The sequence below is a fragment of the Ursus maritimus genome, unplaced genomic scaffold (assembly GCF_017311325.1).
Source record: "Ursus maritimus isolate PB19 unplaced genomic scaffold, ASM1731132v1 scaffold_1, whole genome shotgun sequence".
NCBI classification, from domain to species: domain Eukaryota; kingdom Metazoa; phylum Chordata; class Mammalia; order Carnivora; family Ursidae; genus Ursus; species Ursus maritimus.
Window position 1 is genome coordinate 31,897,801 of NW_024423343.1, and position 27,162 is coordinate 31,924,962.

The window sequence follows — 27,162 nt, forward strand, 5'->3', positions numbered from 1 at the left end:
GGGGGGCGCTGGGGACCAGGATCACTGAAAACAGGAAGTGCTTCAGGAGAAACAGGTCCCGGGAAGGTCAGGTAATTTTCTTTTCAACCCAACAATACTTAACATTAATGAACAGTTGCAAAACAAGAGTCACTCTTTCCAAGATGTATTCTTCTGTCACATTAGCTTTAGCCTCCCCCAGTCTAAATGGGCTGGCACACCCAGAAGATCTCGCTGCCCAGAGGTGGGCCCTCAGAGTAGGGCCTCAGATGGGTCTGGGAAGCTGCTGAAGATGATTTGCACAACAAAGTCACCACTAAACTGCTGCTTAAACCCAGTTCCCAGCCTTTTTTTTCTGCTCTACAGCCCAGAAACATTTCTTTAAAAGCCACAAAATCTGTAAAAATGAACAGCATGTCCACTATGTCACCAGCTATTTCATCTTTACAGTGCTGCAAAGATGCTGTGCAAGTTACCACGTTAAATCCAGGAATCTTCTCTAGCAGATGTTCTTCAATATACTTTTCTACCAAAGAAATATATTCATTACAAATAGGCATGTAGGTACGTTTATTATCTCCCATGTCTTCAAACTCTCCTGGGAGTGCTTGCCCCTAAAAATTTTCTTTAATAACTGGAACTCTTCATCCATGATAATAAAATCCAACCACAGCTTCAAATTCTGTATCAGACGTGGAAGAGAAGGAGAGTGCAAAGCTCTCTTCCTCTAGGCTGTCCATCGCCATCGCCCCATGCCATCCACCTGTGGGGTGAGTGGGCCTGTTAGCCCCCTACCCCAAAAGTGGCCTGGGCTCAGGCTGCACTCGGCTCTACAGAGACTCAACTGGCAAAAGGGAGGCCTCATCCCCGAGCCCACCAGCTCACAGCTTAGCTGGGTAGCGCCTGGGCAGGAGGCCCTGGCCTCAGGCTCCCAGGCAGTGGCCATTCACCAGCTGGCCTCCATGCCCCTCTTAGTTTATTTCATCAAAAATTCAAAAGGTCTACACTACATTCATTATGATATTAATCTCTTCTCAAAATAAAAACACTTTCAAAACAGTAAATTAGAGGAAGAACAATCACAGCAAAATAAGAATCAAGTACTCCAGTGATAGGTTCTTACAAGCTTTATCTTACAAGTGCATAAAGCTGAATCAAGTAGATCAGAATAAGAATATAAAAATAAAGAATAATCAGAGTAACATCAAAATCAAAGAGAAATTGGATCAATACTTACGATAAAAGAAAGGGACAAACTCCACTGTGAGAGAAGCTGGTTTATATCTCTGTCTGCTCTTTTCCACAGTACTAAGGATTCGTCTATCATTAAAAAGAAGTTAATACCAAATTATAACAATGGCGAGTAGAAATGGCATAACTACAGGAATTATAAAATAAATTAATTACTTTTCATTTATATACTGAACAATACATCTCTAGGACTGACATAATCTTGAAAAGGAAGTCTAGCCTATAATCTAAATGCTCACCAATGAAAGGATTTCTTTTGAATTAAGCAAAAAATTTTTAAATGCTTAACAGTGAAACATAGCAGCCAGGTTAAGTCTCCATACAACTAGAAATACAAAATGGACTTAGGCATTTAAAATTTCCAATCTGTAAAATTATCTGTTCAGCAGTATTGCTAATTTGACACCTAAGGCTGTAGCTTATTACCACAGTGCCAATGAAATTCATCAGGAATCGGGCCACTCTTTGCCACTTTTTATCCAGAAATTTTATCTGGATACAAAGAATCCATTCCACTGCCTTCTTCCATTTTAAATTAATGTTGAACTACTATGGGCTGGGATTTTTTTTTTTAAGATTTTATTTATTTATTTGACACAGAGAGAGAGAGCGCATGAGTCGGGAGGGGGGAGAGGGAGGGAGAAGCTGAGGAGGGAGACTAATGAGGGCCTCAATCCCAGGACCCTGGGATCATGACCTGAGTAGAAGGCAGCCGCTTAACTGATTGAACCACAAAGGCAACCTGGGGATTATTTTTGTTTTTAATGACAATTCCAGTTTTGATGGCTGAAATATTTCTACAAACTTTGGTTTAGGTCAACACAAACAGCATGTGCTTTTACCAAGATCATTTCAATTCAACACAAAATGAGTCTCTCTCTTTTTTTTTAAGATTTTATTTACTTATTTATTTGAGATAGAGGGCAGTGAGAGGGGAGGGGAAGGGCAGAGGGAGAGGGAGAAGCAGGCTCCCTGCTGAGCAGGGAACCCAATGTGGGGCTCAAACCCAGGACCCTGGGATCATGACCCAAGTTGAAGGCAGACGCCCAACCAACTAAGCCACCAGGTGCCGCCCCCAAAATGAGTCTCTTAAATGGGCATGGTAGTGTGAGGATTAGGGAATAGAAGCTATTGGTAAAACGATACATCTGACTGGTGGACTGCAGAAAATTAAACAAAAAACAAAGAACTCAGACACTTCTTTCATGCCCTGAAAAAACTCTTAACATTGTTAAACAAAGCCAACAAAAAAGAAAACTATTTGAAAACAGCCACACAGAAATTCTGTATGTCTAAATATGATCCACTGATAAAGCAATGGATTAAGATGACTTCTTTTTAACAACCATAATTGAGATATTAAAATTATTTTCCTTATATCCAAAGCCAGAAAGAAAAGTCAATTGGTAACAGAATAAGTCAAATAAGACAGCCACAGCCGGACTCAGTAATGACAAAATAAAGAGTTCTAAGATCCAGATCTAATATCCAGATTCACTAGAAATCGTATTAGATACCATTTGCTACTACACTGCTTTCCAAATCTGTGCCTATTTCCCTTTTTTTTTTTTTTTAAGATTTTATTTATTTATTTGACAGAGAGAACGCACACACACAAGCATGGGGAGCTGCAGGCAGAGGGAGAAGCAGGCTTCCCGCTGAGCAGGGAGCCCGATGCGGGACTCAATCCCGCTTAACTGACTGAGTCACTCAGGCGCCCCCAAATCTGTGCCTATTTCCACTGTGGAGAAGGCAGAAGAATAATCATATTTTGTATTTATTTTAAATTCAAAACACTATATCCTAGAATATTATTGAATCTATTTAATTAAGACCAGTATTCAGATTTTTTTATGCCTTTAAGGTAATACAAGTATTACTGGAGTTTCAAATTAAAAATTTAGTCACACCTTTAAAAACATTCAGTAATGTGGTAGAAAAAAATTAATTTTAAAAGGATGATTTAGCTTTGTTAGGTTTTTCCATAAGAGTATTTACATTGTTTATATTTGGCACATTTATTATAAGTTATAGTATGAACTAATAGATTGTATATATCCTATCCAAATATCCTGTGCTACAAACAATAAACATTCTCACTTTAGTAACATAACGAAAATGTACTCCAGCAATTTGTGAATAATGACTTATTCTAAAGGCCCTGTATTAGATGTAACATATGAACATAAATAATTCCCATTATGGGGCACCTGGGTGGCTCAGTCAGTTAAGCATCTGCCTTTGGCCCAAGTCATAATCCTAGGGTCCTGGGATCAAGCCCTACATGGGGCTCCTTGCTCAGCAGGAAGCCTGCTTCTCCCCCTCCCTCTGCCGTTCCCCGATTGTGGTCTCTCTCTCTCTCTCAAATAAACAAAATCTTCAAAAAAAAAAATGTTTAAAAAAAATTCCTGGGTACATGGGTGGCTCAGTCAGTTACGCGTCTGCCTTTGCCTCAGGTCATGATCCCAGGGTCCTGAGATCAAGCCCCACATCAGGCTCCTTGTTCAGCGAGGGGTCTGTTCCATCTCCCTCTGTCCCTTCTCCCTGCTTGTGTTTTCTCTCTCAAACAAATACATGAAATCTTTAAAAAAATAAAATAAATTTTAAAAATTCCCATTATTGTTGCAGTAAAATTTAATATACTAACATGAATAAAAGGGGTGAAAACTATTATATGTAACACAAACATTAAAGCATGTTTGCACTACACATTTGTAATAGGGTAAGAAGAACAGCTAAAATGAATTTAGTCTTCTACCATTTTTAAATCACAGCATACTTCCTTGTTGCATTATTATCTGATATTTGGGTCAAGCATGTGGCACCTAGCAGAGGCTAATACATACCAGCTTCTGAGGGCTGTAAAACGTGTTTGCATCTTAGTTTTCTAAGTTCATGTCCCTTGGTCAATTATTTTGTGCTTCTCTTTTGTGCTGCCATTATGCCTAGGGCCTAACTATTTCTCTTAAACTTTTAATCTGGAAATAAATTCAAGCTCTTGCAAAAGTTGCAAGAATAAAAATTGTATAAAGAACTTCAAATACATCTTACCCAGGCTCATTGTTAAAATTTTATCCCAAATGCTTTATCATTTGTTCACTCGCTCCCCCATATTATACACAGCACGTGCGTGTATGCGCGTGCACACACACACACACATGCATTCACACGTATAACATTTTTCAGAACATTTAAAGGGAAATTATGTATATTCTGGCATTTTACTTCTAAATACTTTAGTGAATACCTGTTAAGAACAGGGATACGGTCTTACACAACAACAGTATAATCATAAATTTTAATACATTTAACATTAATATAATACATTCATCTAGCATTCATAATCCTGTTTTGTCAACTGACCCAACAGTATCCTTTACAGCATTTTCTCCCCCTCTTAGTACAGCTTCCTGTCCAGATTTTACATTTAGCTGTCATTATCTCTTTTCCCTTTCTCAATCTGAAACATTTCTACAGCCTTTATGACATTTTTAAAGAACGCTGTCCCACACTCCCTCTTTTTATTCACTAAAATATTCTTCATCTTGGGTTTGCTTGATGTCGCCATACAATCAGATTCATATTATGCATTCTTGGTGGAACGCTGTAAAAGCAATGATTCTTAGAGCATCACAGTTAGAGGCACAGAGATCCATCCGCTTCTCACTGGTGCTCATTTTGATCAGTACCAAAGTACTACACAAAATAATTACTAATTTTTCCTTTGCAACAAATAAATAATCTGTAGGGAAACATGTTAAAACCATGCAGAAATCATGCTCCTTACTAACACTTTCCCTAGATTAAGCATCCGGATCCATATCTTCCCTATAATTTGTGTAAAATGCTGATTTTCTTTCAATACTCCTTACAGATTTACTAATTGGCACTTGGCCTTCTAATACAAGCAACTGTCCTCTCTTTTCCCTTTATCTATCTATCTACCTATCTATCTATTCATCCACCCACCCACCTACCTATTATCATCTATCACTGGTATAGGCTCATTAATTCCTTCCCCCCGCCCCAGTGATTTATAATTTTTTTTTTTTTTTTTAAGTAAACTCTACACCCAGTGTGGAGCACAAACTCATGATCCCAAGGTCAAGAGTCACATGCTCTACTGACTGAGCCAGCCAGGCACCCGGGTTTATAGTTCTTTATGATAATTAATTTTGTTCACATATACATTGTCCCAGATTTGGCCAGAAGGAGCCCAATGGCATAACTTAGTCTAATTAAATTGTTTTTCTTCTCCCTCTCCCACTCCCCCTGCTTGTGTTCCCTCTCTTGCTGCCTCTCTTTCTGTCAAATAAATAAAAAATAAAAAAATTTTTAACATCTAAAAAAAATTGTTTTTCTCTTTGGGAAGCTAATGTGTCCTACTATAGTTTTACTGGGCACAAAGTAGAAACTCAATAAAGATATTTTTAAATAAATGCTTGAATGATAAGGCCTTTTTAGGAAAGAATTCTTTCCCTACATCTATTTTAGTTCCACTTGAGAAAATCTTTCTGAATATGTAAGATGCTACAAACAGAATCAAAATTGAGCTAACAGATTAATCAAACCTATTCATTAAATCAAATTACATATGGAGATCTGAAAAAATCCATATATTTCATCAAACAAGAAACACACTTTTATTTTTTTGAGGATCTGTTTGAGAGAGAGCAAGAGCACGCGAGCAGGGGGAGAGACAGAGGGAGAGAAAGATAATCCTCAAGCAGACCCTGCCACACACTGAGCACAGAGCCCAATGCAGGGATTGATCCCAGGACCCTGAGATCATGACCTGAGCCAAAACCAAGAGTTGGACACTTAACCAACTGAGCCACCCAGGTACCCTTAAGAAATATACTTTTAAATGGCTCTGTATTTGGAATAATGCTAATTTACATTTGTTCTAATCTGTGTTGTTTTGGTAAGCAACAAACACAAATAATATATAAGAAAATATACACATTCCATGTTTCTACTTAACTTCAGAATTAGATTAATATATAAGGTAAAAGCTACTGCTATGGCTCCCTTGTATAGGTCTCCCATGAGCAATAGATTTTTCCTAATTCTATGATTTATTTGTAGTATGTTTCAATTCCCTATCACAGTCAAAGAAACCCGTCTGAACCCCTGCTTTACCATTTACCTCTGAAGCAGTTCCTACTATTACCAGCAAAATTGTTACGCCTATTAGAGGTAATAAGGGGACAGCTTCCAGCATAATTCCTGGCATGTATATTACACACACTCATGAAATGCCACGACTCAACCTCTACTCCTTGTTCCTCTTCCTGTTGTCACTTTATATATGTAGAATTCTCTTTCTAGGCTATAGCATTTAAATACCTTCTTCTTGTTTTTGGTTCTCAAAAATTGTTTTTTGTTTTCATTTGCCAATTTTATTTGTTTTAATTTGTTGTCAGATCTACTTTTTTCATATCTTCTCTCATTCCCCCAACTTTAAATTCATTTTGTTCTTAAGATTCCTTTAAAAGCATCTCCTCTGTCATTTTCAGACTGATCTCATGTTCCTCTTTCTGTATATGTCTTGCTGCCTATAAAGAAAAACTATTTTTCATTGTTTCAAAACTTAAAACATTATCTTAGATTTGCCATTACTGACAGATCTGAGATGGAGGATGGGGAAGTAGCAAGAGTGAAAGTAAGAGATATAATTTCCTTAAGAAATCCCTAGCATCAATGTCAAAATAGAGAGAACACTGGCTTCCACCAAGGGAGCCATGGAGGAGCAGTAGCCATGGTTCTCCGCTACCCTAGGGCCATGGCCCTCAAGAAGGGCCACAAGGTGACAAAGAATGTAAGCAAGCTGAGGCACAGCAAATTCATGTAGGACATGATCCAAGAGGTGTGTGGCTTCACCCTATATGAGCAGTGTGCCATGGAGCTGCTCAAGGTCTCCAAGGACAAGGGAACACTCAAGTTCATCAAGAGAAGTGTGGAAACACACATCCGTGCCAAGAGGAGAGGAGTTTAAGCAATGTCCTGGCAGCAATGGGGAAAGCAGCAGCCAAGAAGGAACTCCTCCCTTCTGTATATTACAAAGCCTTTTTGGAAAAAAAAAAAAAATAGAACATTGATTAGTTGAGAACCAAAGTGATAAATGAGTAGAAAGGCTACGAATGAAACACTGTCACGTGCCCCTTTCAATCTTCAAAGAGTCATGAGCAGTGCTCAGGCAGAGGCAAAGGTAGTGACAGTGTAGTCTGCCAACTATTTCCATATCTACTCCTTCTAGTCAAAGTAGAACTAACTTCTTGGTTTCACTGTGGTAGATGGGAATGTGGGACTAATTCTGACCAATGAGTTCTGAATGAAAATAAGATATATCATGACCAGACGAGAGCATTAAATTGCTAATGTGAGACATTTCAGGGCTTTCTTTTCTCTCACGTGGTAACCAGCAAAGCCTTAGATGCTTGCTCCTCTGTCAGCTTAGGATCTTGAGTGACTGTGATGAGTGAGGGCTTCCTGCCAACAATGGCAGACAACATGAACAAGAAATAAATCTTTGTTATTCTGACCCCTTGTTTGTTATTGCAACATCATCTGTCTTATCCTGACTGATAAAACATCTTTGCCAAGGAAAATTCAAAGCACTTTCTCTCTGGGAAAAGAGACATATTAAAGCTCAAGAGAAAAGGAAGTATTTAATACTAAGTAAATTGTTTGTAAAAGAACTGTTTACTTGACACAAATTTTAGAGTCATGAATTCCCAACAATGTAAGTGCACTGTAAGCAAAAGCTACGTACTGCTTAGGTTGGTATTTTGATATAATAAGGAGAAATTATTTTTATCTATTCTTTAAAGCAGGACTCTTGCTAGACAGTACCTTTTAACCCTGGTTCAAGTTGCAATATTTCTTTGAAAACAATATTGTTCCTATTGGGGGCAGGGAGAAAAGGAAGTATTCAGAAGGTCATTAGTTCCTTCTCATTAATGAACAGTCAAGAAAATTACTAGGACAACATGATGATTAATTTAATGTATCAACTTGGGAGGGTGTTTTTGGATGAGATTAACATTCAAATTGGTGAAATATGGATAAAGGAGATTGCCCTACACAAAATCCCTCAACCAAGCAGTGGAAAGACTGAGTAGAACAAAAAATTTGGCCTCTCTAAGCAAGGGGGAGTTCTCTAGCAGACTGTCTTTGGACTTCATCTACATCATCAGTTTTGGTCTCCAGCCTGACAACATTTGGACTACAACTAGAACACACGTGCACACACACACATAGGTTTCTATGGAGAAACCTAATAAAGACAACTTCTCTCAATGTATAAAGGAAAGCCAGTGATGTAGATAGGATTATTACATTTAATAACTACAGTACTTGTTCCCGTCATATCTACTTTTTACCTCTTACTTTAACTAAAGGATGTGTTATTTCAATAAAATATACATACAAAGTATTACCATATAGTTTACATAAATATTCTCTCAGTTATTAATTCTTCACCATCATCTAATGGTGGCTACTCAAAGTGAGGGTATAGGACCCTAAAAAACCAGAAAAGCCTATAAAGACCAAACACTTTAGTAGTGAAAAGTTGCAGGAAGTGGCGATGGTGTAAGTAGGCTGGGTTAAATTAAGAATGAAAATGGAAAAATCTTGAGATTGAAAACACAGCAGATTTGGGAGACCTAAACAAGCAGTATGACAGTGGTTGATAATACAACTCTTCCTGTTCTGTGCCCACAGGTAATGAGGATATGAGTTTAAAACTCTTCTCTGTGAGCCCTGAACTGGTAATTATACTACTGTCCCTTGGTGCAAACCCATCATCCTATATTCTCTCAGCTTTGTGATGCTGTGACAAGCACTCTGCAAACTGTACTTCTCTTTTTCCAGGTACTCCACTGTTGGGTTCAGTGCATATTAAATGAAGCCTGGAAGGCGAAGGGTGAAAAAGAAACTGATTCCTTATTCCTTTTTTTTTTTTACCAGCCAACAGTTCTTAACTGTAGCATTCACAGTTGGGTCTTTGTCTTCAGATTATTTTTGGCAATTCCAGCACCAGCCTATTCATGGCTGCTCAGTGATACCTGCACAGCTAAGCAATGCTCCTTCATCAGAGGTCTGAGACTCAACTGTAGAACCTCTTTTCCAAATTTATAGTTTCCAATAACTCCAGTCTCTTCCTTTTGTCCCATACCCCCAGGGAAGCAGCTGCTTCCTGAAGTCACTATCTCTGTATTACATCAGTATTCTTACTTGCTTTTTGAGTTCTCTAATACCTATTTAACAATTTCCTTCTATTATATCTTTTTAAAATACCTGGTATGGTTTGTTTTCCTGACCAGACCCTAGCTGACACAAGGTCTACAATTAAAAGCAGACAAAATACTGTTAAAAGGTATTTTCATCCTATGAAATGAGCTTAAAAAAAGAGAACTTTCCTTGAAAAATATGTACACTCTACTTGATGTTACTGTGCTTTGAAATTTTCCTATTAGATTATTAGCATTCGATTGCATTATAAAATAAAAGTTTAGAGGAAATTTCTTATCTGGAAGTGGCAATTTTCACTAATTCATTACTTCCAACACAGTTCTCTATCTCAGAGATAAAGATGGGTCTTATACACATCTTACATATTTCTTTCATAAAGAGTAAGACCTGCATTGAAAAATTACATATATTTATGACATTCAGGTTTTAAATGAACATTATGATTTATAAGACATACCCTGAAATTCTATGCCTCCAATTCCGATATGGATCATATAAACTTTCACAAAATGCCAATGCATGGATCACAAATTCTTCGATAGATGTCTGATCTGCCAACTCCTTCTCTTTTTTTTTGCTTTTTAACTGAGAGTAAAGTTAAACAAAAAATTATATTTAGTTAAGAATATTAAACTGCATAACATTCTTATCTATATCATTAAAAGACAACATGTTTCATTAATCATCTAATAAATCATTTTCATTAAAAAAACCTAAGTTCCAAATGAGTCTAAAGGGTCAGTTAATCACATGGACTGGATATAATCCTTCAAATTTTAAATATGGCCTATGAAGAGTTTCAAATGCAAAGCAAAAAGAATATGTTTTCAGTAAGAGGGATATTTGATGATAAATAATATGTTATATATATATATGATATACATACAGCATATATGATGTACAAATTGACAAATTCTGTCATTGTAAAAAGCTATTTATAAAACACTTTAATTTTTAATTAAAATAAAATATATTAATAATTGCATCTCTATTTTTAGATAACACATTTAAGATATCTGAAATACATAGTACCTAATGGTAATTTTAATTCACTTCTTGACTATTATCTCCTCTAAAAACATTTAACTTTACTAACTATAGTATTAAAAAAGTAAAACCTATTTACTCTCAGTAAAGCAACAAAAGGAATATATTAATTCACCTACTTGTTGAATATAGAGTGTTGTCATAGTGATGATATGATTAATATATGAGCAAGTCCCAATTTCTTCCACATTAGATAGATTTCTGTGAGGGAAAAAAAGAATATTTATTACATATGAATAGTGAGAAAAATGTATGCTCATGTATTCAGGTTGAATTTTGAAAATACATGTTGGTAAAGGAAATATAAATTACATTTATTAAAACTTAAAATCAGTATGGTTACATAACTGTTTTGCCACTAAGAATGTGAAACACACCTCAAGCACCATTTAACTACTCTAAACAGAGAATGTTTAAGAAGTACATGCTGATCAGCAATTATTTATTATAGAAAAAGTGAAAAATACCACAAAGTAGAAACAAAAGAGAAACAAAAATCAGAAATATTCTTACAACCCAAACATTAGCAACTATTTACATTTTGGAATATTTCTTTTCAGGTTTGTTTTTATTTTCATATGCAGATTCTTAGTTTGGTTTTTGTACATATTGTTGCCATTATAACACATGTACAGTTTTAGAGTTTTCACTTTGCTCTTTGAAATTACAGTTCCCTTATCTAGACATATTTCTCAACTCTATTGAAAGGCCTTGATAGAAAAGCCAGCATCTGTACATTCTCCACAAGGGCGTAGTATATGCCTTGTTTAAAGCAGTGAGTAGGTCAATAAGTGGTGTTTAATTAAAATGTGGTCCTCATTTTTATCCCATTTTTATAAGACAAGATAGGACACATAATGCTAACATTTCCTATTATCTATCATCACCGATCTTTTTCTTAGCATAATAAAACAAAGTCTACTAATTTTCTGTTCTGAGACATTGTGACATTGAAAAAAACTTTTTATCTAAAATACAGCAGATGCTCATTTGCAACGATGTGGATGGAACTAGAGGGTATTATGCTAAACGAAATAAGTCAATCAAAGAAAGACAATTATCATATGATCTCACTCATATGTGGAATTTAAGAAACAAAACAGAGAATCATAGGGGAAGGGAGGGAAAAATAAAACAAGATGAAATCGGAGAGGGAGACAAACCGTAAGAGACTCTAAGGAAACAAACTGAGGGTTGCTGGAAGGGAGGGAGTGGGGTATGGTGTACTGGGTGATGGGCAATTAAGGAGGGCACGTGATATAATGAGCACTGTGTATTATGTAAGACTGATGTGATGGATCACTGAACTCTACCTCTGAAATTAATAATATATGGTATGTTAATTAATTGAATGGAAATTAAAAAAATAAAATACAGCAGATGCTAAAAGAACCTGAAAAATAACGGAATTAACAGAGTTCTTAATATAAGAAGTCAGACTGGCATGACTTCTCTGAAGAAAGAAAAAGTAAAGGAGAGGTAAAATTCAAAGACCCTACATAGGATTCCAGGAAGATGGCAGAATAGGAAGCACCAGGAATCTGTCTCCACACCTAGAAAACAACTGTGCTGGATATAACTTATTCTGGAACTCTGAAGTCTGAATGTTGGCAACTTCCAGGGGAAGATATGGGACAGTAAATTGCAGTTAATGTTAATTTTGGTAAATTTCTGCTATTATTAGCACAGTAGCAACCACCCATCCTCCACCCCAGCCATGTGGTGGGCAGCTCTGCACATCTTCCCATAACTGCTTGCTAACAAGTTAAAGGAACCAGGGTGGGCAAAATGGATACTGTCCTTCAAATATCAGGGATCTGTGCTCTGATCACTGACTGCTGCTTCTGATCACAGAAATGCACACAAAGAGGTGGGCAGCCATTGTTAGTGCACCTTGCCCCACTGTTTCAAGCTCCTTGCTCTCTGGCTGAAGTAATTTTCAGAGAACTTAGAGGGTCACGGACAAAAGTACCTCAACATAATAAAAAGCCATATATAAAAATTCTACAGCAGATGTCATACTCTATGATGAAAGACTGAAGCTTTTCCTCTAAGAACAGGAACAGGGCAAAGATGGTCACTTTTCTGTTTCTATTCAACACAGTACTAGAAGTTCTAACCAAAGCAATTAGGCAAGAAAAAGAAATAAAAAGCATCTAAATTGGAAAGGAAAAGGTAAAATTTATCTGTTTGCAAATGATATAATTTTATATGAAGAAAACTCTAAAGATTAAGCACAAACCATAAGAATTAATAAATGAATTCAGCAAAGTATTAGGATAAAAAAATCAACACACAAAAATCAACTGCATTCCTATACATAAATAATAAATAATGAAAGGATTATCATGAAGACAATTCCATTTACAATGGCATTAAGAATAAAATACTTAGGAATTAATTTAACCAAGGAAGTGAGACTTGTAAAATGAAAACTGAAAAAAATTGCTGAAAGATATTTTAAAAGACGTAAATAAACATAAACACATGTCATGTTCACAGATCAGAAGACATCTCACTGTTAAAATATCAGTACTACCCAAAGCAATCTACAGATTCAATGCAATCCCTATCAAAATCCCAATGATGTTTTTTGCAGAAACAGAAAAACCCATCCTAAATTTCATATGGAATCCCAAAGGACCCTAAGTAGCCAAAACAATTTTGAAAAAGACCAAACTGGAAGATTCACACTTTCTGATTTTCTTTCTTAGTACAAAACAACAATAATCAAAACAGTGATGTTGGCATAAAGAAAGACAAATAGACAAATGGAACAAAATAGCCGAGAAATAAATCCTCACACGCATGCTTTTAACAAGTCCTGACACCATTCGATGGGGAAAGGAAAGTCTTTTCAAAAAGTGATTCTGGGAAAACTGAATATCCAAATGCAAAAGAATGAAGCTGGATCCTTACTTTCACCATATACAAATATTAACTAAAATGGATCGAGAAACTAAGTGTAAGATCTAAAACAATAAAACTCTTAGAAGAAAAGTACAAGAGCTTCATGACACTGGATTTGGTAATGATTTCTTGGATATGATATGAGAGGTATAGGCAACAAACATAAAAATAGACAAACTGGACTTCATGAAAATTTAAAAATTTTGAACATCAAAAAAATACTATCAACAGAGTAAAAAGGCAACTCATAAAATGGGAGAAAATATTTGCAAATCAGATATCTGACAAGGGATTAATATTCAGAATATAGAGAGAGTTCCTAAATCTCAACATTCAAAAAACTTAACCCAATTCAAAAATGGGCAAAAGACTTGAATAGACATTTCTCCAAAGAACTACTATATGAACGGCCATTAAGCACATGAAAAGATACTTAACATCAAAAATCATTAGAGAAATGCAAATCAAAACTATAATGAGGTATCCCCTCACACCCATTAGGATGATAATATTAAAAAAAAAAAAACAACAGGGGCGACTGGGTGGCGCAGTCGTTAAAGCGTCTGCCTTCGGCTCAGGGCGTGATCCCGGCGTTCCGGGATCGAGTCCCACATCGGGCTCCTCCGCTGGGAGCCTGCTTCTTCCTCTCTCACTCGCCTGCTGTGTTCCCTCTCTCGCTGGCTGTCTCTCTGTCACATAAATAAATAAAATCTTTAAAAACAAAAACAAAAACAAAAACAAAACAACAAACAGGGGCACCTGCATGGCTTAGTTGGTTAAGCATCCGACTCTTGATTTAGGCTTCAGGTCATGTCAGGCTCCACACTGGGCATGGAGCCTGCTTAAGTTTTTCTCTCTTCCTCTCCCTTTGCGCCCCCCCCCCCCAAAAAACCAAACCAAAAAAAAAACAAATAAACAGAAACAACATGTGTTGGCAAGGATGTGGAGTACCTGGAACATTTGAACACTGCTGATGGGAATGTAAAATGCTGCACTCACTGCTATAAAAAACAGTATGGCAATTCCTTAAGAAATTAAAAATACAATTATCATACGAACTAGCAAGTCCACTTTTGTATATGTACCCCAAAGAATTGAAGGTGTCTTGAAGACATATCTATACATATTCTTGTCCATAACAGAATTATTTTTCTATTTATTTTTTTTCCTTGCATAAACCCTTGGCTCACGAAAGGGCTAGTGGAAATTTATCTTTTTCTGTCCCTTCCACCTTTCCCCAAGTGGCTTTTCCTTGCAAAATGCATAACATGACATGAGAGGGGAACCTGGGAGTAGGGGGCATGCCCGGGACTTAAATATAAGCTGGAGAGCAAGGCACAGGTAGGACAGGTGAGAGACAGCACAAGGGACATGGCTTCTCACATAAAGATGAAAGAAGAGCAGAAAGAAGCTGTGCCAGGGGGCAGGGGGGTGGGAGAGGTGATAAGAGAGACCCCCAACCCTGGGTTTACACCCGCATTCCCCAGAGAAGTAGCAACAGGGCACAATGACCTCCCCTCATACACTCCAAGGAACAGAACTTGGAGAATAAACCAGACGTGCTGCCTCAGGGAAAGGGAGGAGGTGCTGATGAGTGAGAGTATTTACCCAAACAACTTGAAAACTTATGCCCATGCAAAAATCTACATAAATGTTTACAGCAGCCACATTGATAACTGCCAAAAACTGGAAGTAACCAAGATGTCCTTCATTAGGTAAATGAATACACAAACTGTGGTACATCCATAAATTGAGTATTATTATTCACTGATAAAAAGATACGCACTATCGAACCACATAAAACCATGGAAGAACCTTAAATCTATATTGCTAAGTCAAAGAAGTCAGTCTGAAAATGGTACATACTGTATGGTACATACTGTATGCCATTCTGGGAAAATGGTACATACTGTATGGTACATACTGTATGACATTCTGGGAAAAGCAACACTATACATAAAAAAAAATCTGGTTGTCAGAGGTTGGGCATGACAGGAGAGAAATGAATAGATGGAGCACAGGGTATTTTTAGGGTGATGAAATTATTCTCTAAGACACTGTAATGGTGGATACATGACAGTATGCATTTGTCAAAACTCATAGTATCGTACAACACAAATAGTGAACTCTAATGTACTCTATAGACTTTTGTTAATGATATATCAATACCTGCTCATCAATTGTAACAAAGGTACCACCCTAATGCAAAATGTTAATAACCGGGGAACTGCAGAGGAAGGAGAAGGAGCACATAAGAACTCTGTACTTTTTCCAAATTTTTTAAATAAAACTAAACAGCTATACAACATAAAACCTATTAAAAAATTTTAAAGGAATTTTTTTAAAAGTGAGGTCTCTGTAAATAGAATCATGTTCTGTGTTTGGCAGCTATTAAACATTAAATTTAAAATAAAATAAACATTAAATTTATCATCAGAGATTATCTCCTAGTAAGAAAAAATTCAACCAAAAGATGTGTTGGAACATTCCAGTACTTGCCTATAATGATCAAGAGCTAGGGACGCCTAGGTGGCTCAGTTAGTTGGGCTTCCTAATCTTGATTTCAGCTCAGGTCCTGGTCTCGAGGTCATGAAATTGAGCCCTGTGTCAGGGTGCTCAGCTTTAAGCCTGCTTGGGATTCTCTCTCTCCCTCTGCCCCTCCCCCTAATTGCGTGCACACACCCACGCTCTCTCCAAGATAAATGAATGAATATTTTAAAAAAGAGCTAAACAACTAGATGTTTCTTTAAGATTTTATTTATTTGAGCGAGAGTGAGAGAGAGAGAGAGAGCACGAGTGGGTGGGAGGGGAGAGGGAAAGGGAGAAGCAGACTCTCTGCTAAGCAGGAAGTCCGACGCAGGGCTCCATCCTAGGACCCCGGGATCATGATGTGAAAAGAAGGCAGACGCTTAAACGAATGAGCCACTCAGGTGCCCCTAAACATACTGGATTTAAAACAGTTATTTATCTACAGGGTTTCTGATTTCTATAAAACTGTACTAAGTAGTTAACAGGACAAAATATAGCAGATCAACAGACCAACTCATGTTTTAGTGCCTAAATAAACCCTTTTTCCTTCAACCCTTTAGTTCTTTTTTTTTTAAAGATTTTATTTATTTATTTGACAGAGAGAGAGACGGCCAGCGAGAGAGGGAACACAAGCAGGGGGAGTGGGAGAGGAAGAAGCAGGCTCATAGCGGAGGAGCCTGATGTGGGGCTCGATCCCAGAGCACCGGGATCACGCCCTGAGCCGAAGGCAGACACTTAACGACTGTGCCACCCAGGCACCCCAACCTTTTAATTCTTGTATTATTTTTCTAAATTTTAGGGATGATAAAGAGCACAAAATCAGAAAAGTGTCTATAGTTTTGGGTGAGCCTAAATTAGGGGAGAAACATTTTAGCAATTATTGCTCAATCTTTCCATGATTCCTGCAATCAAATACAATAAGCAACTGAATGAAAAGTAAATAAATGCACAGTAAATTAAGTCTGTTTGTCTACCAAGTAACTAAAATATTTATAAAACAAATAGTATATATTATAGGAAATGGCTTCCAAAAAGAAGATAGACTTTAAAGAGGAATAAAATGCCCCTAATCCAATGGTTCTTAAATTTTTATATGCAGGTTAATGTGGAACTCGTGAAAAATTAGAATGCTTGAGCTCTTTGGAGTCAGAATTTTCATAAGTCTCAAGCTCTGCATTCCCATTAAGCTTCCCAGTTGATACTTAGGCACACCAAAATTTAAGTACCACAGACCTAATCATCTGTAAACCTGGAAATATAAGCTGCAGAATAATTATACTTTCTTTGGAAAAATTATAAAATGAAAGATTAGAAAAATACATTTCACAAATGATAATGCATAGTAGTAAAAATGTATATATATATATTTATAGGTTGAGGACCACATAGAAAATACTGGTGTGACAAATTCTTGGTTAGGTAAAAACTTCGTCACTGTCTTTACAGTAATTTTTCTTTTTTTAAATCTTGGCTGAATCTCTCTATAACTAGGTATGGTAACTAAAGGCTTTCCAATAGAGGTACCTGGCTAGCTCAGTCGGTGGAGCATGAAACTCCTGATCAGGGTCATGAGTTCTAGCCCTACATTCAGCATGGAGCCTACTTTAAATAAAGAAATAAAACATTAAATAAACAAATAAATGAAAAGCTTTCCAATATAATAACAAATCACAACCCTTTCATAAAAGGTGCACTCAAGGGGCACCTGGGTGGCTCAGTCAGTTAAATGTCTGCCTTTGGCTCAGGTCCTGGGATCTAGCCCCGAGTTGGGCTCCCCAGTCAGGGGGAGTCTGCTCCTCCCTCTCCCTCTGCCTTTCCGCCTACTCATGCTCCCTCTCTCTCTAATAAAAATAAATAAAATCTTTAAAAGAAAAAAAGGTGCACTCAGTCTTTAAAGCTCCATATGAACAACAAACACCATTAATAATCAACAAATGCATTACTATTTTGATAGTTTTTTAAAATATATAACTAGTTTATTTGTTTGTACCAGATACCTGCAAAGAATAATGAAGAACTTGACAAGCAAAATTGACAAAGCTTGCTGTTGTTCCTCTAACCCATCCGCCATTTTCTGAACACACTGTAGTAGCTGGATCCTTAGAACCTGCAGAATATTATCAGGAAGTAGAGATATTCCTGGAGGCACATCATCTACCCTATAAGGGGGGAAAATAAGAAGGGTGATTAAGTACAGGAAGAAAATCTTCAGCACTTTAAAGGAATTGCATTTTCACCTCAAATCCTAAAGAAACTCTTTTATTCCAGATGCTCTGTGCCTTCTCTGCAAGGCACCACCAGATCATCAGTGTGACACTTTGGAAGAGTAGCAGAGCTCAGTAGTTAGTCTTACTTCAGAAGAACCTTACTGAAAAGAGGGAGAGTTAGAGACAGAATCTATTTAATAGCTTCAGTTGTGCTATTTTCAAAGAAAATAGTTAGAATTAGTTCACTTTCTGCTCAGAAATAAAACGTGTGTATATGTAGGTTGGTATACCATTTCTAAAAGGAACAATAACTAGCAAATAAAAATGGAGTACCCATAACTAGTTTAATATCTGTCAACTCTTTTACTAAATAAACAATATTCACCTACCTATAGGCTCCCCAAGCCACGTGGTCAGAAGAGGGAGAGAAGATAACCAGCAAAAGGAAAGGAGAAAGATAAATAGGTGAATGGAAAATCCTAAGCATGAATATTAATAAATTTTTTTAAAGTAATACATCAATATTTTGTGAGAAGCAGTTTCTGGGTAAGAAGATGATCTGGTTCTTTAAGGACAAAAGCCAACACCAGATGTGACTGGCTACTTTCTCAATTACCCCAGAATCAAAGTGAGAACACCTGTGTATTAAGTTCCACCTCTATACTATAAAGCACACCATTTAATCTTTGAAGTACCCTCATCTATAAAATTGTAGTATCATCTGCCCTATTTCACAGGCTTCTGAAACCAAAAAGTAAATGTGCATTTTTAACTATGAAATATGTAAAGAACTATAAAAATGTAATTAAATACACTATCACTAAAGCCTACAAATCTTTTCATAAAGTCACCAAATACTAATTTTCCTATCTCTATTAAGAAAAATACCCAATCACAAAAGGAGCACCACAAAAAGCTCCTATGATTAAATCACAATCAAACTTTAGTCTTTTCTTCAGATAATGCTTAATATGAAGATTTACCATTATTTTTACACTGAGTTTAAAACTATTTCATTCACTGTAGACAGAAAAATTTGCAGCATGTTACCAGTAGTCATATAAATATATACGATAAATATTTTTAGCCTCTTCCAGAACCATCCCACAAAATAAAGGGCCTTATAAAATAAACACCTGACTTCAATTACATAGAAATCACAAAGCACATTACCAAGGTTGTGGAATTCTATAACCAAGTCACAAAAATACATGTTTCATTTTAGCCTGGGTAGCACTTCACTTGTAGTTTGGATTCTTTCATTCTCTTTTATATGTGGTACCAGAAAAACCCTCATTTTTATATATACTTTTTTCCTGCTAAAAAGAGGTGATGAGAAAAACCACAGTAACGTCAAAATAATATTTAAACTTAAATATAACTGATTTTCAAGACTAAGCTAAACTATTCCTACTCACTTTCCCAAAAACATAAGTCAACAAGAAAGAAACATTAGATTTCCCAATATTCAATCCTAGTTAAAGGATTAGTTCCCTTTTTCCTTAGTGGTCCCATTCTCTATTTGCATTTTTAAAAATTTCACTAGACAGAAAAAAATTAACTTCTAAAAAAGAAATCTACTGTTGTAGATTTGTAGAAATCTACTGTATGCTCATTATAAAACTGGGGTTTAATTAGAACATGACATGTAGATAAAGTTGAAAGTTTTGGCCATGTTCCTAATGTGATGAGGATTTAAGAATTTGGGAGCATTTTCTCATCATTAGGAATTTACTGCCCCCAAATTCTAAGCTCCTTTTGCTGAAATTTCCCAATCCCCAGAAATCTGTTCCACTCCTCTGCTTGGCTACTGCATGTCTATATTAAACAGCTACCCATTGTTGTCTCCATCTAACACAGGAAGAAGTTCAGCTTAACCTACAAGGCTTTAAATTCTGGTAAAAGCATTCCTTGCCTTGCATTATGAATTCTCTAACTTAGAAGTTTTATCAAGTAAGTTTAATTTAAATGAGGATTATCAGGGCGCCTGGGTTGCTCGGTTGTTAAGCATCTGCCTTCGGCTCAGGGTGTGATCCCAGAGTCTTGGGATCAAGCCCCACATCGGGCTTCCTGCTCCGTTAGGAGCCTGCTTCTTCCTCTCCCACTCCCCCTGCTTGTGTTCCCTCTCTTGCTGGCTGTCTCTCTCTCTGTCAAATAAATAAATAAAATCTTTAAAAAATAAAAAAATAAAAATAAATGAGGATTATCTGTGAGTTTCTTATCTTTAAGGTGAACAGACTAGTTTTATGCATCTTGCACATTGTATTCACTTGAAAAACTGAAGGTTTTCTATTAGTAAAATATAATTTATGATTTAGTTTTCTGTCAGATATGAAATAAATTTTATTTTATTTTTTTTTTCAGATTTTATTTATTTATGAGAGACAGCCAGTGAGAGAGGGAAAACAGCAGAGGAGTGGGAGAGGAAGAAGCAGGCTCCCAGCGGAGGAGCCCGATGTGGGACTCGATCCCGGAACGCCGGGATCACGCCCTGAGCTGAAGGCAGACGCCTAACGACTGCGCCACCCAGGCGCCCCATGATATGAAATAAATTTTAAATAAATCAGCTAAACCATGAATAAAGCAATGTTCTGGCATTCCTCATCTTATTTTAAATATAGTGGCAATATAAGTCTACATCATGTTTTTAGAAATGAACTCCCAAGAAAGAAGATGTAATGTATAACACGTGCATCTTACAAACTTTAAAGACTTAATTTCAATATTCCAAGTATTCAAAGGCCTAAATCCTGACTCCATAAAATCCTTAGGGTCACGATTTAAAATGAGCCACAGATTATTAAAATAAAAGCACTTCTAAGCACAAACCACAAGAATACTCTTTTATGAGTAAAAATCAATAGTATGAAATCTTATTTGAGTTCAAGATTTAATACTCTTCAACCTTTATAAACCTGTTACAAATTATCTAACAAAGAACTCTGAAACTATATTTATAAATAATGAACCACTAATGCTTTCTGAGCATTAAAGCACTAAATTCAATGTCTTGGTGCAAAGCTCTAATGATTTCCTCTCTGAATTATTAAAACTGCCTCTTAACTGTGCTTCTTGCCTTCAGTCTCAACCCCTTCCAGTTCAACCTCCTAATGTTACCATAGGGACTTTCATAAAACAAACTTGATCATGACACTCTCATGCAGAAAATTCTTTAGCAGAGCCTTCCATCCTCCATAACAAAAAATCAAAGTCCATTAGCAAAGCATGCATGTCATTTCATGATCTGGCTTCTGATTCTCCAGACTCAATTCACCCATACCCACTCTCTCACTGCCTACCTCCATCCCTAAACTGCAAACGCTTTCCTCCTTGAAGATTTTTAATTCTCTAAATATTCTTTCTCATCATCAACTACCACCCATTTCTCCCCTTCCATCTCAATATATTTCTATAAATGGAGTTCCTCTTGTGACTAAAAGTGTCTAGTGTCTCCTCATTTCTCCAGCTTTTTACCCCAGCCAATCTAACCTCTCTTACCTGAGTAACAACTACGAGGTCTTCAAGATGGCTTGAGAAAAAAGTAAAAACTTTAAAAACTTTATCTGGGAAGTGGGCCTGGAAACTGTGAATGGAGAATGGTGGTAGGCAGAGTAATGGGAGATAAGATTTATACTTTCATTTGTACTTTTCCACTAAAATTTGAATTTTCCTCCCATTTTATGATTTTTAAATCTAGCTTTGAAAAATCTGAATACTTCACCTCCTCCAAGATGTTTTCTAAGGCCCTACTCTGTAATAAAACCATAATTTTAAGTATAGTGTTTTCAGTGAGTTCTGTGAGTCTAACTAATTACTGAACCTAAGGGAGTCATGAAAACTTTCAAATTTATATCTGGTTGGTCAGAGGTATGGGTGGTCCCCAAGACTTGCAACTGGTGTCTGAAGTGAGGGCAGTCTTATTGAGGACTTTGCCCGTAATCTGTGGGATCTGCCACTAACTCCAGGTAGTTAGTGTTAGAAATGAGGTGAATTGCAGGACACCCAGTTGCTAGTAGTTCACCAATGCAGTCCTCTCTACTTCTAGAAGCAAAGTTTCATATTAGCAGGAAAGCCTGCTGTGATCAATTAAGAAAGTCTGCCAGAAGAGCAGGGTTATGTTGGAATATTATTTATGTCACATTAACTGCCATCCTTGTAATAGGTCATCAATGAAGTCTTTGTGCCTCAAGTTAACAAACTCATCTAAGGATAAGAAATTGTTTCTACATACCTGGTAGGCAGCTTTTCAAAGTCAACATCTAAGAATTGTTCATAGCTAGAAACAAAATTGTCCAACCAGAGCTTCAGGTAATCAGGATCTTTCTGAAATAAGAAAACCAATATTAAGTATACCTATCAGAAACAAAACAAAAACATGCTTTCATTCCTATAAGCAGATATGAAGCAATAATATGAAACCTCTTAAGTGATCTTCGTGAAAACATATGTGCTATTTTAAAATGTCTATTAAATATAAGGGTGCCTGGGTGGCCCAGTTGTTTAAGCATTTGCCTTCGGCTCAGGTCATAATCTCAGGGTCCTGGCACTGAGCCACGCATCTAGCACCTGCCCAGCGGGGAGTCTGCTTCTTCCTCTCCCTCAGCCCTTCCCCCCTCTCATGCTCTCTCTCTAATAAAATAAATAAAATCTTTAAAAAAAAAAAGTCCATTAAGTATAGTGAACCCTCAAACGGCTTACCATGTCACTCACACAAAGAATTATAGTCTTAACAATGTCCTATACGATTCTAAACAATTTGCCCTCCCCTCTCTCTCTGACCTTATCCACTATTACCCTCTACAACCCTGGCTTCCTGGCTGTTACTGGGACATGCCAAACATATTCCCACCTTAACGCCTTTCAATAGCTGTTTTCTCTACCCAGAAGACTCTTCCCCTTGATAGATGAATGGCTAACTCCCTCATCTTCTTCAAGTCATTCCTTAAACAACATTCTCAAAAAAGCCTACTTTTACCACCCTTTCTTAAAACTGCAAATCTTCTTACTAACATTTACCTGACTCTATTCTGTTTCCCCACCCTGTGGTGCTTTCTCACCGTCTATCAAACTGTGTCATTTACTTAGTTATTAATTTATTGTCATTTCCCGTACAATGTAAGCTTCACAGGTGACTTCTTTTTGTTTACTAATAGATACCAAGTGCCTAACCAGTGCTTGGCACTGAGCAGGCGCTCAGTAAATATTTGTTTAATGAATTAGTGAGAAATACAAGATGCATAAATAAAATAAAATCAGAGATAGATCACTAACCTAAACATAAAAACTAAAATTAAACTCTTCCAGAAGAAAATACAGGAGATATACCTTTATAGGAAATATACCCTTGCAAAGTTGGGGTAGACAGAGATTTCTTGGCAAGCACACTAAAAATCATGAGCCAAAAAAATGATAATAAAAAGTCTTAATCAAAATTAAAACCATCTATCCACCAAAAGACACCATTAAGAAAATGAAAAGGCAAGGCATATATCAGCTGAAAATATTAATACATATATTTGACAAAGAACTTATACCAAGCATATACAGAGAAATCCTAAAAATCAATACCAAAAGGACAGCAACTCAATTTAAAAATGGGCAAAGGGCAGACACTTCACAGAAAGGGATACAGGAATGACCAATGTGTGACAGCATGCTTAGCTCTCCAAAAAAAAGCAAATAAAAATCAAATGGAATACCCATGACACACTCACTAGAATAGCCAAAACTAAAAACCCTGACCATTCCAAGTGTTGGAGAAGATGTGGAGCAACTAGAACTCACACTTACGGTAGGAGTATAAAATGGTATAATCATTTAGAAAATAGTTTGGCAGTTTCTTTTAATGTTAAACATAGACATACTACATGGCCCTTCCTTGAGAGAGGGAAAAACACAGAACTACAAAAATGTACAAAGGTGTTCACAGATTTATTTTTAATAGGCAAAAACTAGAAATGATCCAAAATTCCATCAACCTGTTCACTGACAAAGAAATTGTGGTAGACTCATACAATGGAATGCTATTCAGGAATAACACTGAATAAACTATTGATACAACGACAAGCAGAAATTTCAAAAACATAACTGAACAAGAAATGCCAGGCATTAAAGTGTATACACTATATGATTTCATTTATACAAAGTTCTAGAGCAGGCTATAGTGACAGAAATTAGATTACTGGCTGTCTTCCAGAGGACTGACTACAAAGGGACACAAAGGAAACATTTCTAGGTGATAGAAATTTTCTATTTTATTATATAGTAGTTACACAAATGTTTGCCTATATCAAAACACGAAATTTGACACTTAAAATGTGTGCATTTTACGGTAAGTCATATCTCAAAGCTTCTTTGAAATAAAATGATTCCTCAGAAATGTCTTTTTAAATATAAATTGCATCATTAAAAATGATGTTCACATTTATTTCCTTCCCTCCTTAACCCTTCTTTATTGCAGTCAATTTCAACAATACTCAGAAGTTTTACTTAGTCATTAAATATTATTGGTTAGGCACTGCACTTGGATAAAGAGAACTCAAGTAATTTATTTCCCTAAAATAAAAGCATTACACTACAAATCAGAATTGCTAAAAGAATGTTCCCAGAATGTACAGAGACTGCTGACCTTTTGTGTATTTGTTTTTTCTATTAATATACTGTTCCAAAATCAGATTGTAAACTGCCACTATCTACATCATCACTGAGAAATAAAATGGAAATATTTCAGAAAAAGATTTCTCATGTGAGAAATTTTCTCAAGGATTCCATTACTTGCAATTTTCATTTCCACTAGCACATTATTCATTTATTCATTTACTCATTTATCCACTCAGAATAGGAATCCAGAAATAAAAGTAGCTGGAGTTTTCCTTATCATTTTTGCTTTTAATAGAGCATAGTATTATCTCTCTGTAAAAAAATTAGATACAAAACAGTCTCATAACACCATAAAGAATTAATGCATTTCTCCTCGTAGTTTATTTAGGAACTCCACAGTATCTAGTTCAAAGTCTAAAGGTCAGGGTTACCAAGTGGTTGGCAGGTACAAGGTTCTCCTAGGAAGCTGAACAACTAGAAGGAAAGAAATGGTACTTAAATCTGGAAATGTTTCATTAAGAAGTAAAGCAGTTGCAATTTTTTGAGCATATGAGTACTACAGCAGGCATTTTAAAATAATATGTATCATTCCATTTACTCCTTACTCCTATCCAGAGGTTTCCCTATTTTGTAGGTTAGAAAAGGGATATTCTAGAACTGATAGCGCTCGGATTAAAATGTAAGATATATGAATCCAATTGTGCTCCTTCTACTACACTATACTGTCTTTGAACTATGAGTACAGCTTTAGTGAGCAAATAGAGGAAAAGAGTTATCAGGGTCAGTAAACTCAGGCCATACACAATTTTAACAGACAAAACAGCCACATCGTACACAGCCTGACGAAATTCTCAGAGAAATCTACACTTTACTGCCAAAAACCATAAAGAGAAAGATCTCCATGTACCCAGAAACCATATTAATTAAATCTCAAGTTCAGCCACTTTCATGGTTAAGAGTTTGGTATACTGAAACACCACAGTATGATCGATATTTCCATTTGTACACTATTAACATAACACACAAAAGTATTATGTACTGCAAGAGCACTGGGGCCAGATTATGTGGACTCTTAATACCTGCTTTGCCACTTTCTTGAACAAGTCGTCCTATGTTTGCCTATCAGTTTTTTCCTCTATAAAAATGAATATAATGACAGTACCTTTCTTACAGGGCTGTTATAAAAATTACTCTACGTCAAGGGTTTAGAATAATTCCTAGCATGGAGTATATGCTCAAGTATTAGTATTATTTTTATAACCTACTATGTGCCAAAATTAGGAAACTCCCATAAAACAGGAATAATATATGCAACAAACATATTTAAATATTTCATGATCCCCCTTGCCATATGATTTTAATTGTATTCTTTTCTTTTTAAATCTCTTTGCATTTACTGTCTGTGTGACTTTGGCCAATTACTTGACTTCTCCAATCTGTTCTTCATCTATATTATTTCCTGCCTAACAGGGTATTGAGAGCACTAAATGAGATAATACATGTAAGACATTCAACAATGCCTGTCATTTAGCAGTTATCAAAACATGTTGATTACCATTATTAAAATATAGACTCTGGGGGTGCCTGGGTGGCACAGCGGTTAAAGCGCCTGCCTTCGGCTCAGGGCGTGATCCTGGCGTTCCGGGATCGAGCCCCACGTCAGGCTCCTCCTCTATGAGCCTGCTTCTTCCTCTCCCACTCCCCCTGCTTGTGTTCCCTCTCTCGCTGGCTGTCTCTATCTCTGTCAAATAAATAAATAAAATCTTCAAAAAAAAAAAATATAGACTCTGCCACCAAGTTGGTCATGATTCAATGTAATTAAATAAGCACTTATGAAATAATTACAAAATGAACTTTATTGATTTTGCACTCAAATATTCATCCAATCATCTGCCATTGTTTAAAACAGTCTTTCATTTGAACTGTTATATAGTTCTCTACTGGTCTTTATAACTTCAATTTCTCCTCCCTATACATAGCTACTAATGGGATTTGTTAAATTTAAATCTAATCATTTCTTCCCTCCTGTTCAAATACCTTCAAAGGCCCCATTACCACAGGATGAAGTTGTATTGGACTGTGCTGGACCACTGTATTGGACAGTGTTTAAACAGCACAGAGATGTGCTGTCCAATACAGTGGCCACTAGCCAAATGTGATTATTTAAAATTACATTAATGCACAGAAGGCTTTTACCTTCTCTTAACACCCACTTCCCTGTTGGGAGGCTTTAATGGGTAATGGAATTAAGAAATCCATACAGGGGCGCCTGGGTGACTCAGTCGTTAAGTGTCTGCCTTTGGCTTAGGGCATGATCCCAGGGTCCTGGGATGGAGCCCACATTAGGCTCCCTGATCATTGGGAAGCCTGCTTCTCCCTC

General features: G+C 36.5%; 1 protein-coding gene and 2 pseudogenes across 1 annotated transcript in view; 1 reads left to right on the forward strand and 2 right to left on the reverse strand.

Annotated features, from left to right (window-relative positions):
• The window catches only part of NBEAL1 (neurobeachin like 1), a 186,347-nt gene that overhangs the window by 140,277 nt on the left and 18,908 nt on the right, over positions 1–27,162 (reverse strand). Inside the window, exons 2-6 of the mRNA XM_040641841.1 lie at positions 22,414–22,505; positions 17,973–18,134; positions 10,656–10,737; positions 9,947–10,074; positions 1,217–1,299 (exon numbers count right to left, since the gene is read on the reverse strand). Of these exons, the coding sequence (XP_040497775.1) occupies positions 1,217–1,299; positions 9,947–10,074; positions 10,656–10,737; positions 17,973–18,134; positions 22,414–22,505 (547 nt within the window). The remainder of the gene's footprint in view (positions 1–1,216; positions 1,300–9,946; positions 10,075–10,655; positions 10,738–17,972; positions 18,135–22,413; positions 22,506–27,162) is intronic.
• LOC103659835 lies at positions 183–719 on the reverse strand (annotated as a pseudogene).
• On the forward strand, positions 6,749–7,323 carry LOC103659760 (annotated as a pseudogene).